The 18,576-nt window shown below is 37.2% G+C and overlaps 1 protein-coding gene across 1 annotated transcript in view; it reads left to right on the forward strand.

The window, feature by feature from the left end:
* Positions 1-1,632: 1,632 nt before the first annotated feature.
* NBAS (neuroblastoma amplified sequence) overlaps positions 1,633-18,576 on the forward strand; it is a gene marked incomplete at both ends in the record, with an annotated part of 123,217 nt that continues 106,273 nt past the window's right edge. The window contains 10 exons of the mRNA XM_008949395.1: positions 1,633-1,687; positions 2,284-2,320; positions 4,051-4,128; positions 5,224-5,271; positions 7,077-7,120; positions 7,548-7,685; positions 8,375-8,504; positions 8,643-8,741; positions 16,705-16,843; positions 17,877-17,942. Coding sequence (XP_008947643.1) covers positions 1,633-1,687; positions 2,284-2,320; positions 4,051-4,128; positions 5,224-5,271; positions 7,077-7,120; positions 7,548-7,685; positions 8,375-8,504; positions 8,643-8,741; positions 16,705-16,843; positions 17,877-17,942 — 834 coding nt within the window. The remainder of the gene's footprint in view (positions 1,688-2,283; positions 2,321-4,050; positions 4,129-5,223; positions 5,272-7,076; positions 7,121-7,547; positions 7,686-8,374; positions 8,505-8,642; positions 8,742-16,704; positions 16,844-17,876; positions 17,943-18,576) is intronic.

An 18,576-nucleotide genomic window follows, 5' to 3' on the forward strand; every position in this document is an offset into this window, starting at 1 on the left:
TTGAAGCTGTTTTCCCCAATAGGCATAAGTTAAACAAGATCTATAGCAGATCTGGTAGCCATTGCTGTTGCTAAGGTTATAGGAATATATTATGAAAAGTAAAACTCAGGTCTTCAGAATATAATAGTAAATCAGCTTTGTGAAAGGTTTAAGATATGTGGAGCCTGTAGTTCAGGCTCACAAGTGGATCCTAAGAATATTTAAAAAAAAAAAAAAGGCAATTTGATGTGTGGAACCTGTAGTTCAGGCTCACAAGTGGATGCTAAGAATATTTAAAAAAAAAAAAAAAAGTTTAAGCAATTTTAGGAAATGTTTTTACTGGGAACTTTTCTTAATCCAAAAGCTTTAACAAGTGCTGCTTTTAACTTCCCTAGGAAATTGCAGTTCTCCCCAAGCTACTATGGTAGCTGTAAGAAATAATTTCTATTCTCACTTATTTTACTGTCATGGCCTGTTATTTCCTGATAGGGAATGTTGCAGACTTAGGTTGATCAATTAGTACAGCTGTGTTGGTTTCACGTGCTGTGAGATGACACCCTGATTATTTGAAAAACTACTTCTGGATTGCAAACTTTGCATAGAAAAATGCTAATCTTTACTTTAATAACTTAAATTTGGGAGCCTTCCCCCCCCTTTTTTTTTTAACATGGGCATGCTCCAGAATTTTGATAAATTTGTGTGTCTTCCAGTGTTCGCTGCTCTGTAACTTGAAGTGAGAGGTCTGAATATTTAACAATGAGCTGCTCTAAGTACTCTATACTGGGGGGAAGGGGAAATTCATTCATTACTCACTTTAATACTCAATTTGTCGTGCTCTGATATTTTCACTAGGAAAGTGTAAGCATGACTGCTTATATTCAGGAATTGTGTGTATATGCCTTCTGTATTGGTTATCTTGCTTCTCTTCTCAGTTTAATCCCTTTCTGTTACTTTCTTATTGGCAAATAATTTCAACTCTTCTTATAGCTGAGAACATACATCCTGTACTGTTTTGTATTTCTTTTTCTGTGTCTGTAGAATACTTCCATGTATATTGTGGGTGTAGTTGTTCACCTCTGCCTTAAGCAAACCAGGGCTGCTGGAAAGGCTCAGTGAGATAGTATGGAGTACAAGTCATGATTTGGGTGACTGTGTTGCCTAGTACAAAATGACTTAAAAAGAATTTTTCTTCAGAAGTTCTTTGTTCTTCTTAGTATTTCTGAAACTTTACGTAAGCAGTCTTTGTGTAGCTTAGCAGTTATATATTAACATAATATGTTGAACAGCAATTGCTTTGACTTCTCAGCCATACAGATCAATCTGGCTTTCATTTGGCATACAAAGAATCATTTATAATACCTTACAGGAGAACATAATCAGAAGTCAGTGTCTTCTTAAAGATCAAGGCAAAGCTGAATCAATAGACAATCTGCAGTACATTTTGTTTATTACATCTTGGCACTTAAAATATTTGGCTTTATAGCCTGTTTTAGCTTATGCAGTTAAATTAGTCTCTGTATGAAGTTGCAAGTAATAGAAAATACATGAGGAACATGCAGGCTAGCAGGCAACTTAATGGGTGAATATATGGATGAGTTGTATTTAAGTTAAAACGTATAACACAGTCTTTGACCATTATTGTTGTATTTGCAGCCAAGAGGCAACAGAAAACATGGTGCATCATTTATCATCACTAGAGCAATTACAGGTAAATATGACTTATTTTTATGCTCATGACTTGTAAGAATGATGTGTGGGTTGCTTCTAGAATTTGCAATTTCTGTACTTTAGGGTGGCTAGTGTAATGGAAATTGTGTGCTGGATGTGTTCTCGGGAAGGTGTTTTTTGACTTCCAGCATTTCTATGTTATGTTTCTGCTCTCTTGGTGAGCTTTCTTGTGTCTGTTAGATTATGGTTTTTTTAGTTTATTTCAATATGCTAAGAAGTTTTGATTTTTTTTTTTTTTTTCTTCTACCAGCTCTGGCATTGGGCTGTTTGCTAGTTAGACAGTTCTGTAAGGAAGCTTTACATTCTGATCCTCTTACATTGCCATTCAACACTTGTTTTATGCAGTAATTGAATTGCATTTTCATCCAATAGGAATTTGTCTTAGAATTTTCAGAAGTGTGTAGTGATCCTTTTGATCTACCTTTTGTATTTACCCTAATGTAAGAATTCATTGGCCAAGGATAGAGGGTTTTTCCCTTTTTCTTCTGTGAGAATTTCTGAGATTCTGTGTGCAGTAAGCTGGAGAGTATTCAAAAATTGCTAGAGGTGTAATTTTTGCCTTTTTTTCCATTGTAGGTCCTGCATTGTTTTTGCTTCGGTACCTCTGGTACAGGTAGGCTGGATGAAAATAGTGCTTAATCTTTTACCTTGGTAATATTTTATAGCTTTCTGATTTGATGGAGTGATTCTTTTAATGAGAGTAAAGCTGAACACTTGTTTAGCATATATTCTAAGCAACACTTAGAATGTTCTCTTTTCTTAAGTTTAAGTTGCAATTCCTTGACTTGCAGCTGAAAGCTATCTAGAAAAGAGCTGATGTATACTTGTTTGGATTTTTGCTTTTGTGGGAAGCCTAAGTAATCCTGCAGTTGGAACATCGCCTTTCTCAAAACATGTGTACATCCTTCCCACTCCCAGCTGAGGCAGGGCAAGTGAAGCTGTTTTTGTTTCTTAAGCCTCAGGGGTAGGTGTGATGGCATGGCAGGATTTGCTTCCTTTGAAGTAATAGTTTGTGTATTTTTTTCTTGACAATTCAAACAGTGATACAAAAAGCTGCGTAACTAGTTGAGCAACATTATACCATTTAAAAATGTAATTTCTGATTCCAAAGGTGCTTAAATGGTCCCAGATATGTGTTTGGGTAAATACAGTGTTTCTGGAGAATTTCAGCTCTGTGGGTATACTACTCTATTGATGAAATTGGCAGGTTTGAAGATATCACTTCTTCATTTTTAGGGTTGTTCTGTTGGTTTTGAGATGTATAGAAAGGCACATTAATGTGGCTCCCTGTGAAACAACACTGTACGTGAATTCAGCAGACAATGCTGTTTTCCCAGTTTTTGGTGTTCTACTTTATTTTGCATCCCCCTTCCCTCCCCTTTTTTTTTTTTTGTCAGGAGCCAGGGTGATGTTTATGGGCTCCATATCACCATTTAAGTCTAGTTGTAAGGATTCATCTGCAGACAGGATTAACTTACTTTTCTTCCCTTCGTCCCAACAATCATATTTCAAGTCTGTTTTCTAACTTTTACAATGGAGACTAGTTGCTATTTTTCTGTATTTAATAAAAGTGTTTGGGAGGGAGCTTGGGAGGTGACTAGTTTAAAGTCCTGCTAAAAGCAGGGAGAACACTGAATTCAGACTAGGTTCCTTTATGGCTCTGTCCATCTAAGCCTTGATAAGCTTAAAGGATGAAAATCCTAAAGACTCTCTGGGCAGCCTGTTCCAGTGCCTTACTGTCTTCATGGTAAAGAATTCTTTTCCTGATGTCAACTTGGAACCTCCTGTGTTTTATAATGTTAGAATCATTTAGATTGGAGAGGACCTTTAAGATTTTTGAGTCCAACCATTACCCTAATGCTGCCAGTCCAACAAAGGATTGATTATGGTTTCTTGTGCTCCTGTCATGTATTCGGTGGCTTCCATCTTCATGGTAACCCCTGTGTATCAGAGAGATGGTCTTTGCTCCCCCTGAAGCCTTCCCTTCTCCAGGCTAAACAAGCACATTCTCTTAGCATCTCCTTCTATGGAAAGTGTTCCTAGACCATGTTGGTGGCCCTCCATTTTATTTGTGTTCTTTTAACAGGGGCCCAAAACTGACGGCTGACCAGAATGATGAGTAGTAATCATTTCCCTCAGTATGTGGGTTCATCCTGTTAATACAAACAGAGATGTTGTTAGCCTTTATCGTTGGCAGGGTGCAGTGTTGATTCATGTTCAGTTGCTAAAACCTCCCAAGTGATTGGTAGTTACCTTAAAGCCAAGTTGTCTGGCCTGCACGTCTCAGATATTGCTTTTGTTAAGTCTATGTTCTGATTTAACCTGATGTTTTTGTTATTTCAGCCCTGCAAAGTTTTCTCTGCCCCCTGGACTGGTTCGTCTCGTTAGTAAGCAGATCAACTGGCACCTGGTACTTGCAAGGTAACCAGCTTACATGCTTTCCATTTTTGGCAATATTAAAGGTTCCTCTCCTTCCCCCAGACGCACCATTGGTAGCAGTGCCAAGTTAATATTGTGCTAAAGTCACATTATTTTTTTTGGTCAAGAGAAATACTGGAGGCTTTGCCAAGGTAGCCTTGGAAAGGAACAGTCTGTTTGCTGCCTAGGGACTTCCATGCTGCTACCCGTCATTTAATGTATTTCTCACTCAGGTCTGAATGTCCTCCTAGCTTTTGAGGCAAAGTAGTTTGCAGTGCAATTGTTCTCAAACTCAAGTCCAGAATTTGATCATTTAAAGACCTATATTTGGCAGGATATGTGATATAAATAGCTTGTTTTAAAATTTGTGCAGTGATTGCATACCCGCAAGACTTGTTTGCTATTTTATACATAGGAGAGAAGTGAGAGTTCCAAGGCTAGAACCAGCTCTTCTGCAGTAATGTTGGCAGCATCAGTGAGATCACTGGCTTTTAGAAATGGGCATAAATATATGCAGAAAAATGGATTAGTAATATGAAGGTAGTATGGAATGTTTTAGTTCACTGTGTTTTTTCACTGAGTATGATCAGTAGTTCAGCAAGAGCTCTGTGCTGCTGAGAGTGAAGGTGGCTCTTTGAGGCAAGTGATGATCCCTGTTGATGCACGATGTGCCAGTTGCAGTGTTGTATGTTAGGTGCAAAGACAGGAGACCTGCTCCTAAGGACACAACTTAACTTACTGAAGTATGACAGTTATTTGTTCCACATAAAGCAATATATAGCATTAGATGTTGCTGTTATAAAATTATCCATAAGCAACATCTTATTCTGACCTCCCCTGCCTGCAGTTTTTAGATATTTGTTTTCTTAATGCTACTAGGAAAAAAGGACAGATACATTTCAGTGACATGAAGGGAATCTTACTATAGCACAGATCTATATTTTTTTAAAATAAAAATTCATATTTCCCAATTTGCTTTTATTTATGAAAGAGGAAATTTATATCTAACCTTTCAGAAAAAAACCTAGAGCTCTGTTGTCTTTTCTGTGTAAAGACTGACTTTAAAAGAACTTTCACACCTGTATCTTTTTCTTTCAGCAATGGAAAATTGTTGGCAGTTGTTCAAGACCAATGTGTAGAAATCAGGTAACTTTGTATGATCTATTGCTTCATGAACACAGTTGTGGAGTTCTGAGAATGTTTCTAGTCATTTACTAACTATACCTTTAATGATTTTTCTGGGGTGTGTTGTTTTTTTTTTTTTTTTTTATATTATATATTGTTGAAGTAATCTGAATAATCATCTTAAAATATATTATTACTTAGAAAGCAGAAGCCTTCTATTTCTTCTTGGTTCTTGGACATGTGATGTTTAAAAACCAAAGAAACAAGACCACACCAATCCCACTGTCAAAAACTCCCCTAATGATAAATGCTATAGGTGTTGTGGGCTGCATCAAAAGAAGTGTGACCAGCAGCTGGAGGAAGGTGATTCTGCACTGCTCTGCTCTGATGAAACTGTACTTGGAGGACTGCGTCCAGCTCTGGAGTCCTCAGCACAAGAAAGACATGGATCTGCTGGAGCAGGTCCAAAGGAGGACCACTAGAATGATCAGAGGGCTGGAACACCTCCTGTGAAGAAAGGCTGAGAGAGTTGGGGTTGTTCAGCGTGGGGGAGAGAAGGCTCTGGGAGGCCTTGCCGTGGTCTGTCGGTGCTTAAAGGCAGCCTGCAGGAAAGATGAGGACAGTTTTTTTTGGTGTGTTGTTTTTTTTTTTTTTTTTTTTTTTTTTTTTTCTATGAACACGGTATGTATTGTGATAGGACCAGGTATAATGGTTTTAAACTAAAAAAAGGTAGATTTAGATTAAATATGAGGAAGATTTTTTTTTTTTTTTTTCGGTGAGGATGGTTGTAGAAGTGTCAACCCTGGAAACATTCAAGGTCAGGTTGGTCAGGGCTTTGAGCAACCTGATCCAGTTAAACATGTTCCAGCTTGCTGCAGCTGGGTTGGACTAGATGGTCTTTAAAGGTCCCACCCAACTCAAAGCATTTTATGATTTTATGATCTGTATCTTTTGCTTTCTTTTTTCAGAATGTGAAAGAAAAACAATCAAGATGCTTCAAAATGCTACACTCAAATATTGATCTTTCTAAGCTTTGCCTTTCTGTTCCCCCTAAGTCTCTCCTAATAAATGGGACAAGGAGCCAGTACACTGCCTCTCTGTAGAGTAGCTGGCATGTATAATACTTCACCTTACTTTAGAAGTAATGTTGGTTGCTGTAAAGACTGATGCTTTCCCTCTTTCTTCTGCTCTCTAACAACAAGCTCTCCTTTGCCAGTTCAGGAACACATTTAGCTGTAGAACAGATCTTGATTGAGTGTGTTTACTTGCTTCACAAAAATCCATTTGCTAGAAGGTCAGACCTTCTATTTATATGTAAAAGAAGCAAGTGTATGAAAATTGTTCAATCAGAAGTGGTGTGAACACCATAAATGTCAGCTTATAGACTATAAAATAAATCTTGTGTTTCAACTGTATTAATGTAAGTAAATTCTTGCATTGTTTCTAAAATTGTAGCCTAGAGAATACTGACTAGTTAGATTTCCCCCACCCTAAAGTTACATGCTGCAGATGTGAGATGCTGCTATTCAATCTTGACTACTAAAATTTAATGATCTTGAATACTAAAATTACTACTAAATGAGGGATATTGGTATTTATGCACTGGGAGGAGGGTTTCTAAAATACTATTGCTAATCACTGTAGCTGCCCAAGGTTGAAGACTACTCTCTGTCTTTTTGAACCAGTTGTGAAATACATGCAGGCCTTTGGATTCTGCACTTAACAGTATTTTTATAGTGTTTTGTTTATTCTGTAGAATTGAATAGTGTGTTTTGTTTTGTTTTTTTTTTTTTCTTATTTAAATTCATATAAGTCTTTTTCTGCAGGTCTGCCAAAGATGACTTTGTATCTATAGTTGGAAAATGCCAAGGTATGCAATATGGCAACCTCTACATCATTACTCAGTGTCATCATTGTTTATTATTCATGCATTGCTAAGTCCTGGTGTTGGTTTACTTTAAAGATAATGTAATTTCTTAAAAGCATTGGGAAGAGTCTCTTAATAATTTTGCTTTGTAACTAGCTCCATTACCCACCCTCTCCCTCTTCTTTTCATGATGCTTAACCAATAAAACCTGAATCTGAAATGAAATTGTAGTTAAAAATAATGGGTTTGGGAGACATAGCAGGTGTTGGAGGTGTTTGGTGGCTTGTTGGTTTTTCTTTTGGCTTTGTCCTCCAAGATAAGCTTGTAATGGTGGTAGACGCCATGCGTTTTTGATGCAGTTGACTTTTTATTCTGTTTAAGGGATAATATTTATATTTAAGTTTTTATTAGCTTTCTTTCTTTTTCATAGTACCAAAGGATCCTAACCCTCAGTGGAGACGAGTGGCATGGAGCCATGATTGTACCTTACTTGCTTATGCTGAGAGCACTGGAACAGTGAGAGTGTTTGACCTGATGGGTAGTGAGCTTTTGGTCATTTCACCGGTAAGTGCTGTCTGAGATTAAGTATGAATATAGTAGAACCTTTTTTAAGGATAAGGGATGATTGCCACTCTTTGGCCTTTTTTAAATCATCACTTACTTTGACTTACAGCGTGAGTACCATGCATGGATGTACCATGAAGTGTTTATTGTGTGATGGATACATTAGAGTTAACTGAAGTCCTGTGTAGCACTTGGAAAGCATGTCCTTTGTGGTGTTGTATGTAGTAAGGATCTTCATCTTTCTTCTCTTTTTCTTGGAATTGTGGTAGATGTGCAGGTGCATCAGACCGTGAAAGTGTAGACTCACCTAATTAGTGTGTGTGCAAAAAATTAGTTTGTGGTGGTAGATTACAAATCTGCAGTTGTTATGCAGTCACTTATAAACCAAGTAATATTGCTGATAGTGTAATATGAGGATTTGTTTTTCCTAGTATAAGAATAGATACTTGCTGTTGGCTTACTCCACACAACATATTTTGTTTTACATATTCAAAATTTATATTAATTTAGGAAGGTGACTCAAGTGTGTTTTCTTAGTATATTGTCTTTGCAGACTTTATAGTAATAAGCTTTCTTCAAAATCAAGAGAAAAGGAAGCTTATTTAGTTACTAATAAAATGATGAAATGTTATTAGACACTTCTTTTATATCCCTTTTCTCTCTAAATGTCTGTCTGTTTTTGGATGAAGACAGCAAGTTTTCCAGGAGATCTGAGTTATGCTATTGCTGGACTAATCTTTCTAGAATACAAAGCAAGTGCCCAATGGTCAGCTGAACTGCTTGTCGTTAATTATCGTGGGGAACTCAGAAGTTATCTTGTCAGGTAAGCATTAATTTTTACTTATTTTGTGAAGGTGCAGTGAACTTCAGAGGGATTCTTTTTACTCTTTAAAGAAAATTTAAACCAGAAATAATGAATGTGTGTTTTTTTTGTTTTTTTTTTTTTTCCCCCCATACTCTATGTTGGAACAAATCAAAGCTTTCAGGAGAGTCATAGTTTCAGCTTTAGCAGCCATTATGCCCATGGAATAACTACTGTCATTTATCATCCTGGTCACAGGTAAGTGTTCTGCTTGCTACCTACCAATAATATGGAAATTATGAACAAAAGAGGCAAACTAAATACTGAAGTGTATTGGATAGGGAGGGGGGAGAAAAGACAACTATTTTAATATTGGTATTTGGTGAGCTCGTAATAAAAAGTTGAGTATCATTGTACTTATGAAAGAAGCCCTAGTTGGTCATCTGACTTTACTACTGGAATAGTGAAAATTAAGTCATGTCCTTCACTGTTTGAGTACCTTACATAGCAGCATTTTTTTAGAATGTCAAGAATAGCTTCAAGAATAGCTTCAAAATGCATTTCTTAATTTGGTGGCGGTAAAGGCTGTTGAGTGGTTGTTTTTTTTGGGTTTTCTTTCTGCCTGAATTTACTTTCTGGATATGTTGGCCAGCCCATTTCCATTTTCCCTAGTATTCTGAGTGGAACTGCCAGGCTTGGTATTTGGACTTATCTTGTGATGCTTTTGTTTTTTTTTTTTTTTTCTACTGGTAGCATGTAGGATACAGATACCAGACCCATGACAAACAGACAAATAGGCTAATTGACTGCCTGCTCTTGAAACAGGTTTAGTTGGAATAGGTCCTGGTTAGCCAATTACTTCTGTTAAAAATGTCTTATCTTTTTTAATATCAACTTGTTATAAGCAAGATAAGCTGAGCAACTTATTTTTCAATTTCTCTTGAGTTGTAGAAACTGAATTTCCTCCTAGATATTTTTCTTTTGTTAGATCTACTAGGATTGGATTTGTCAGCTCAATATATTATATCACTGTGTTGTTTTAAATGGCAATAAGACTTGGCAATGGAATACTAGAAGAAACTCCCTGTATAAAAACTTGTTCTGAAGTGTTAATTGAGCTGTCCTGTCTATCTTAGGAAAAAGTAGTTATTAATGAGAAGTAAAGTTCTTCCAGCTTATTACTTTGAGAGATTAATTTTGAATATGTTTTCTTCTTTCTACCTAGTTCATATCTAGCAGTTCCACAGAATTAATACTCAGTATACCAGATCTAGAGTTTGGAGGTAATAGATGTGGTGGGTTGTGGAGCTTTAGTATTGCTATCTGACCAGACAATAGAACCTATTCCTTGTTTCCGTTGATCAAGCCAGGTTAATGGTACTTGACACTTGTTTCCAAAGTTACCTTTTGTGCTCCTAATATTAGGAAGTACATTGATTATAACAGTGAGTGTTGCAAAGAATATAGCTTAATATTTCAAGTATGGTCAAGTAATTATTCTGACAACTAGAATAGATGGGTGTGCTTATTTCATTTTTGGTGTGTTTCTGAGTAAATGATGCTAGAACTGTTAAACTCCTATAATGGATGAACCTATTAGCAACAAAATGCATAGAAAATCAGCTGGCATAGTTGTAGCCAAATAGTATGGACATTGCTTTGTGTGTGCTATTGGCAACTTCTTGCTATAGAGGTTTAAAAGAGGAGAGGGGGGGAAAAAAAAAGGCAAAATTTCTGTGTTTTCCTTCTTTCCTCCGACCTCTGAGAGGTAGCAGCTTTGTTTTTCCTACTATTCTCACTAGATCTAAGGTTAGTATTTTTAAAACTTAATATTAGTGTGAAGTAAAAGAGCAGAAGGCAATGATAGTTTTGTGTTTTGAACAATTTATTCACAATATTAGTAATTAAAGTTATCTTTTTATGGAAGCTTATGTTTGGCATTTTTTTGGTCTGTATTCCGTATTTTCTAGGGAGAGATATGCCCTTTCCTTAGATGAAAATATGTAGTTATATCTGCTGCTAAAGTAGTAAACTTGAGTAAAGTGTGTGGCGTAACAGACATTCAGGCATTGACTTATTTTTTTGTCTGTATTCTGTGCTTTCTAGAGAGAGAAATGCCCTTTCCTTACATGAAAATATGTAGTTATCTGCTGCTAAAGTAGTAAACTTGAGTAAAGTGTGTGGCGTAACAGACATTCAGGCATTGACTTGTTTTATTGGGAAATAGGAGTCCTTCCATGAAAATAAAAATAGTGATGTGGAGTCCCCTGTGGTTGTAGTTTCTCCTGCTGTGTGCTGCCAGTTGACTGGCTGAGTAAAGTTGAAAAGCTGATACTTGAAAGAATGCACAGTTGGGTGGAATGAATGGAAAGCAGAAAGAACAAATATTTTTCCCTAATATTTTTCCCTTAGGCAAGTCTTTTCTGTTTTGAATTTACTCTATGGTAGGAAACTTCTAAATTTGACATTAGAGAAGTCTAAAATGATGAGCAGAGTCCTTTGCTGAAACTGTCTTTTTACAAACAAAAGCCCAAAAAACTGAAGGTGTTGAAGGGAGGCAGTCTTCTCAAATTGTGCTTTAAAGAAAATTGTAGAGATGTATGAATGTGCTGAACTCTTCATTTTCACTAGTGTGAACTTTGATCACTTCACATAAGGGTCAACTTCGTTACTTTGTGCTTTCTTGAGTTTTGTTTAGTTTCAGATGGTGAAGTTACACTGGTCTGTTTCCACGGTTTGTAAGGCTTGACTTACTGCACTCTAATATTACTGTGTATTTGCTCATTGCCTATTACAGTGCAATAAAATAGCACTTAAGAACTTAGTACGCTTGACTTTTTTTCAGTGAGATGTATGATAATTGCAGAGAGGATATGCCAGTAGGGAATGTGTCTGAATCTGTAGGAAAACTTGAAAAAACAGCATTGAGAAAAATCTAATGAGTTTCACTGCTGTTGAAAAGTGTGATATACCTTAATTTAGATGCCTAATGTTGGTGTTTTCATGTGATCCAGCCTTCTTTTGTGATGGAATTTATGGTACCCTTTAGTTGACAAACTTAAATGTCTGCTTTAGTGTGAGCTTTCTGTAGGCTCTGATGGAAGGCTCAACACCTGCTTATTTTGAGTATCTTAATCTGGAGGTGAATGTCTTATTGCAGGATTATCTGCAATTGCTACAGAAAATGTTTGATACTAGAGCTTGGAATTTATGATGACTACAGGAGATTAAAGTTTTTATATTCAGTTGGAATTTGCTTATTGTGCTAAAATTAATGGCTAAAGAATTGCCTCACTCTCAGATTTTTTTTTTCTGGATGCCTCAATTGAACTTGCTGTTCTTGAGACCAGGATTGTATTAGTTTTCTTCAGCCCAACTATGCAGAAATCTTTAAAATAGAGTACAGTTGAGGTGCTGCAGGGGCAGATGTTTTTGTGAGACTGGAGGAGCCTCTGGAGATCATCTAATCCATTCCCTTTCACAGCAGGGTTAACTAAAGCAGGTTGCTTGGAGGCACCTCCCTGCAGTCCAAGACCTGTACATCTGTGTCCTCCCTTAGGAACGTGGTCTGGGTCAAGGCCTCTCGTGTGCTGGGGTAGCTGCTCCAGTGGGTGCTGGGGAGTGAGCCTGGAATTCCATGTGCAGGAATTGTTTCTGGCCATCATTTTCTACAAAATGCTGCATCTGTTGGCTGCGCTCTAGGCCTGGCGCTTTTACATAGGTATTTTTCCAGGGCTTGTTGAAAGGGATCCTGACCCTTACTGATCAGGAGTCAGCTGGAGCAAAAGCCCAAAGCACCCTTTGATCAGGAGCAGCTGGCAGACCTTCTTAAAACCTTCGTGAGTTAGCTACCTGGCTCTTCATGACATCAGGCATCATGAAGTTCCTCAAAGACTTCCCAAGAGTTGTGTGATTCCAGAACTATGTAGAATATTAAGGGGATCTAGAAAGGGAGCTCAAAAACTGTTGCACAAACTGTGGTGTGCTAGCTGTGCTCTGGGTAGAAAAAGAATTTTTATTCTTGCATACGTTCAGATTTTAACACTTTAAGTACTAAAGGATGTTGCATCAATCTTGATGTCCATAACAGCATGTTACACAAAACTTTCCCTTCTCGGGAGCTACTGTTAAGTGTCATATATTAAGTTAACGTTGTTTTGTGACCCATCTAGAGTGGCTTAAAACTTGACTTGATATGGTGTGACTTAAGAATCAGAATATTTGGCCAAAAGTAGTTTTTCATGGTACTGGGACAAAAAAGGTTGTTGGAATGGTATCTTCCTCTTCAGATTCAGTGTATTTTAAAAAAAAAAAAAAATAAATAAAAGATAAATAGGAAAAAAACCTCTCCTGTTGCTGCTTCCACTCTACCTGTCAACTTGTTATTTTGGAGTTGTCTCCTATCTAGTCCTGAAAAAATAATTGGTAAACAAGGCCAGATCTTTGCTGAGGCTCTCAGCAGTACCTTTCTTTTTCTTCTAATGCCAGTTGTGTTACTCATCTTAATAGTTTTTGCCCCTGCTGTTGCATTTTGCTCTCTGAAAAGCTCTTTAAAATTTTAAGTACGTGCTGCCATGGTGAGTTTCTCTGCAGTTCTGGGAAAAGGCTTTTTTGTCTTGAGGTTGTGTGTTTTGTGTGTGTCTAAACCGATAAGACATCTTCCTTCCAGCTGTCATTGAGTTTCATTTATCCTAAAAGATACTTCTGAATTATAAATAAGTTGCAATGTGTGTGACAGTTTTTTCCAAAAATTCTTTGAAAAGATTTATCTTGATGGAGTTCCTGAGAGCTCGTTCAGGCAGCTTTGGAGCTACTGCTGCCACTTCTATTGACAATTCCTCTCCTGGTCTTACTGCTACTATTTGTCTCTTAGTCACCTCTGGCACAGTGTGGTCAATTGTAATCGAGTTCTAGTCACTGCTGCTGTTGAAATTTTTAATTCAGTGGTAGGTTGCAGTGGAAGCTGGAACTTATGGAAGAATTTAGGTTCCTGCAGATGGGTGCGACCATAGGTGAATTAATATTTCAGAAGATTATGCCTGCTGTGTCTTGGTTATTAGGAATTGATGGCTGAGTTGTAGCGATTTCATGAAGTTCTTCTTGACAGATTTATTTACTTTAAAGCTTTTCTCATGGTCAGGTTGCAAAAGAGGGACATGATGAAACTTGCTTTCTGTGATAAAAAAAAAAGTTAGGAAATTTATCACTTTACATGTAATTGACTTTGCCAACATCTATCAGAGTTTTAAGATGTGATTTCATGTTCACTAATATAAAACAACTAATAGACCGTGTGCTCAGGTGTGAGCACCATAGCATATTTATTCCTGACTAGCTAAAATGGGCATAAGCTGCATCACATGGTACATAAGTATTTTGCTTTAAAACCTATTTGAGCTGTTACAACGAATTTCAGGTCATGTGCTCTGTCTCAGCTGAAAGTTCATCTGCTTGGCAGAGGTGTGTACTGCAAGATACTGAAAAACTTGTTCCTTGTTTTTAAGTGAAGTTCCTTGGAAGAGCTATGTAGCATATCTAAAAGATGGCTTCTGTACAAGTTGGAGGCATGCTCTTTGATCAGCACCAGTGTGTCAAGCTTCTCTGACACCATGATCATAGGCAGAGCAAAGCTGTGGAATGGAAATACCAGGGAGAAGGAAAATAAAAATTGTACAGAAAGGAAACAAACAAATGGATTATTATGTGTATGAAATTCAATCTGTGATTTTTTTTTTTTTTTTTTTTCTCTTCCCATGTGCACTTTTCTGCAGTAATCAGCAGAAAATTTGTGAAAATCTTCTGTGTAGTTCTGAGAACTGTGGTGATTAGTGGTGGCTATACCTCATGTGTTATTGTTTTCCATGTTCCTGAAGGATTCATGTTCTTCTTGCCAAGCCTTCCTTGGTTAAAGTCACTGTCTTCATAAAAGAATAACAAACTCTTCCAGTAGTTTCTTGTATTTATTGATGTTCCAAAGCTGAATGAAATTAAACTTGATATGTTGTCCTGCTTGTTGCTTGACTTCCTCAGTTGCTTGAGTATGGAATTGCTCAAATATTGTTTTTAATGTGTGCCTTTCCATTGTTATTGTTAACCAGTCCCTGTAATCTTCATGAGTTGAGGTACCAGAGACATCCTCAGACTGAGCTCGTGCTTACTATGACTTGCAGAACCAAGTACTTTGACTAGTATTTTTGGTTAAAATGGTGTCTTGCTAAGTTCCTTTGAGTTCCTGTCCAAATATTTACTTGAGGATTGTCCAGCCAATTGACCAGAATGAATATCCAGTATCAAAACCAAAAAAATTGGTTGTTGAAATGTAAAGCAACTTGGGTTCTTTTAAAATGCAAAGTCTGTCACATAAAAGACACAATGCAGTCTTAAATGACTAGCTTGTTCAGGGAAGAGCTACCTGCTGTAGGAGTTCTGTGGTATTTTAATGCTGGGATTGGTGTGCTTCCTGAGCAACAGTTGTATTCTGTTTAACAAATGGTATTTATGCTGAAGTTCCTTCTGCAATCTACGGAATGGTGGAATACAATTCTTCCTTGCTACTTTATCTGTGTTGAAGTTCTCTCCCTGGTTGTCTAAAAACATGCTTTGCTAATTGTTGTAATCTTCATAACTTAGTGGACTTGCTAAATATCTATGGGAAAGCTATGGTAGATGAATTTAATTTCCTATGTTACTGCTACAAAAATAGATGAATTTGCTGTTTCATAAGCTGTGATGTGAATTTCTAATTACTCAAGAAATATTTTTGCTTCCACATGCTATTTAGGTTACCAGTTTTAAGAAGTCTGAAGTATGAGCTATGCTACTTGTGGTAGATCTCCTTGACTCTGATAAAAATCCATTTGCTCCTTAAATGACAGCATGGATTCCTCTTGGTATACTATAGCAAGAAACCACTGTGTCATGGATGCCCAATCAGAAACTTTGTGTATTCTAAAGCTAAGTAGTATCATCTCAAGGGAGAAGTAATTGCTCTTAGCTGTGCTATGCTTTACCTTCTGATCATAAGAACAATGCAATGGTAACTTACACATTTTCTTGTTAATTATAATGGTAAACTGAGAGTCTCCTATTGCTGTTTTTGAGGAAAATAGTGGAAGTGATTTCTGTTTTGCTCTTTTGGGCAACTCTTCACACCATAAAGTACCTAAAACTCTTAAGAACCTTAACAGAATAAGCATCCATGCTGTGAGTCGTCATGCTTTATGCAAAGAGCATGAGACCTGGGAATGTTAAAGAGGTTTTACTAAGCTCTTAAAGAGAAATAAATGTGGAAGGGATTTTTTTTCTTTTTTTCCTCCTTTGAATTGATTTCTGCAGGAAATGTTTTTTGAAACACACTGGAGTCACAGGTGAGAGCTGCCTGAGCAGCAGCTGCTGGGTGGTAGGGCATTTCAGGAGTAGTGCAGGCTTTGATCAAGGACTGTTCTCGGGGCTGAACGTCTGGCTTTTCTAATCTGTCCCTTTTTGGCAGATACTTTACTTTTTGATGGGTTGTTCACTAAAATGAAAATTCCAAACAAGCTCAGACATCTGTTCTCTAAATTTTCATCAAAGAAATTATCAGTTGAATATAAAACTAGTTGTTAATAAGGTGAATGGGCTTCAAGGGAAAATATTTTGATGCATTTTTGTGGTAATCAGCAGTGTCTAAGAGTTCCCTGCAAGTTTTAAAAGTACCATCTACTGTGTATAACAGAATTTGCACTTTTATAACTGAGAATGGCTTTAGAAAACAAAACTGAAAAACCTACATATATTCCTCAATAAAAGAGAAGTAACTTTCTTATCACATCTGAATAATTGGATGCCTAATGTTTATACAGAATGACCAGAACTTTTAATAAGCTTAAACTGTAATTATTTGTGTTCTTTGAGGATAGAGGAGAAACTCAAATTTGTAGGCAGACATGCTTTATTTTAAGTGTTTGCAATTATGCCGTATTTGGAAAGCTGGAGGTAAGAATGGATAGGGATAAATGCCACAAATAACAACTGTTACTCAAGTAACTCAAAGACTCAAAATCTTTTTAAACTTCAGGATGTTTATTCACAGCCAAAGCCTATTGGAGCTGTTAGGTAGCCTTCTTGTAGCTGCAAGCGAACTGTTTCTTCTGTTAAATTCTGATTTAAGACAATTAAAAAAGCCCAAAAGCATTTATGTGACAGTATATGAAACCATAGTATGCCTTTATATATTTTACAGACTTCTCCTTGTAGGAGGCTGTGAAGCAGATGAAGATGGAGTGTCTAAAGCAACTGCTTGTGGGATATCTGCTTGGAGAGTACTGTCAGGCTCTCCTCATTATAAACAGGTCACTAGTTATGAAGATGACATTAGAACAGTAAGTATGCTTCCTCATGTTATTGGATGAATAAGTTTTATTGGACTTCCAGTCCAATATTAAACTCTTTTTAAAAGAAGAATTAAATGGGATGTTTTGCTATTTTTTAAGCTATGGTATGAACTTAAAATGAGTTATCTCTTTTGCCTGTCCCCCCTTGGGACCTGGTCCCAACTGGTCCATGTCCTTCTTGTGATGAGTGCTCTAGAGCTGAACAGAATACTTCAGGTGGAGTCTCATGGGAGTAAAGTAGCAGGGGAACATCACCACCCTCGACCTGCCGGTCACTCTTCTCTTAATGTAGTCCAAGATATTGTTTGCTTTCTGGGCTGCACTTGTACATTGACTGCTATTGAGCCTTCATCAACCAGCACCCCCAAAGTCTTTCTTCTCAGGACTGATCAATCCATATTCCACCCAGCCTGTATTTGTGCTTGGGATTGCCCTGAGGCAGGTGCAGAACCTTACACTTGGCCTTATGGAACTTCCTGAGGTTGGCATGGGCCCACCTCTCAAGCCCGTCAAGGTCCCTCTGTATGGCATCCTTTCTTTCCAGTGTGTTTGCTGCACCACACAGCTTGGCATCATCCAGCGACTTGCTGAGGTGCCCTCAATTCCACTGTTTGTCACCAACAAAGATGTTTAACAGCACTAATCCCTGAGGAACACCACCTGTCGCTGGTCTCAACTTGGACATAGAGCTGTTGGCTGCAGCTCCTTGAGTTTGACCATCCAGCCAATTCCTTATCCCCTGAGTGGTAATCTTCTGTAGGTATTGCCTCGTATAAAACCCAAGCTGTTAATTTCATTGCAAATGGGGTAGGGCTTTCCTGTGGTGTGATACATACCTAACAAAATGGGCAAAGTTTTACAAACTGTGTTTTATTATCTTTGCATTATTTAAACGTAGGCAATCTAATGGAAGCTTAAAGAATCCTGCAGAGTTGTTTTAGTACTTTAGATATGACTTAGTTTTTGGTGCATAAAACGATCTAGGAGATTCTTTCATTGTATGATGTGTTTCTCTTAACAGGCCCAGAGAAGAGGATTACTGAGGATTATGAATTTAAGATTTTACAGCAGGCGGGGTACAGAACAGGTATTAAGGACTAGGTCTCCCTCAGAAATGTATTTTACTAACGTAATTGTCCATTAATGACTACCTGAGAAAATTATTGAAAGTAATTTTTAATTTATGCAACTTAAGAATTAACATTTCTATAAAACTTACAAAAAGAACCCTATTTAGCATTAAATGAAGTAGTGTGCCATTTATTTGGCTTTTTTAAAAATCCAATTAGTTCATCTATGCCTGATGAGAAAAAACCAACTTTCTGCATTACTGCACCCCCCTAGGAAAAAAAAACAAACAAACACAAAAAAAACACCAGCAACACAACACAAAACAAGCAACAACAAACAAACAAAACCCCCAAAACAAAAAAAATGCCTCTCACCTTACAGCTCAAAATTTTTCGTGCAGTGTGGGGAAGAAATAATCACTGGATTCAAGCTAATCATTTATGACTCAAATAGTTCAGACAGAAAGACTTGATTTTTACAGTCTGTTATGAGATACTAGGGAAACATTTTGCAAAGTTGCTTCAAAGGTTTGTTATGGGTCAAACTTCTACCAGGACTCAAGTGAACCTAGTGAAACTGCTGATCAGAATCAACTTGGTTCTTAACAAACCCTGCGTAGGGGTCTTGTGTTCTCCTTTGCCCTGATTGCA

The sequence above is a fragment of the Merops nubicus genome, unplaced genomic scaffold (genome assembly GCF_000691845.1).
Source record: "Merops nubicus isolate BGI_N331 unplaced genomic scaffold, ASM69184v1 scaffold4391, whole genome shotgun sequence".
NCBI classification, from domain to species: Eukaryota; Metazoa; Chordata; class Aves; order Coraciiformes; family Meropidae; genus Merops; species Merops nubicus.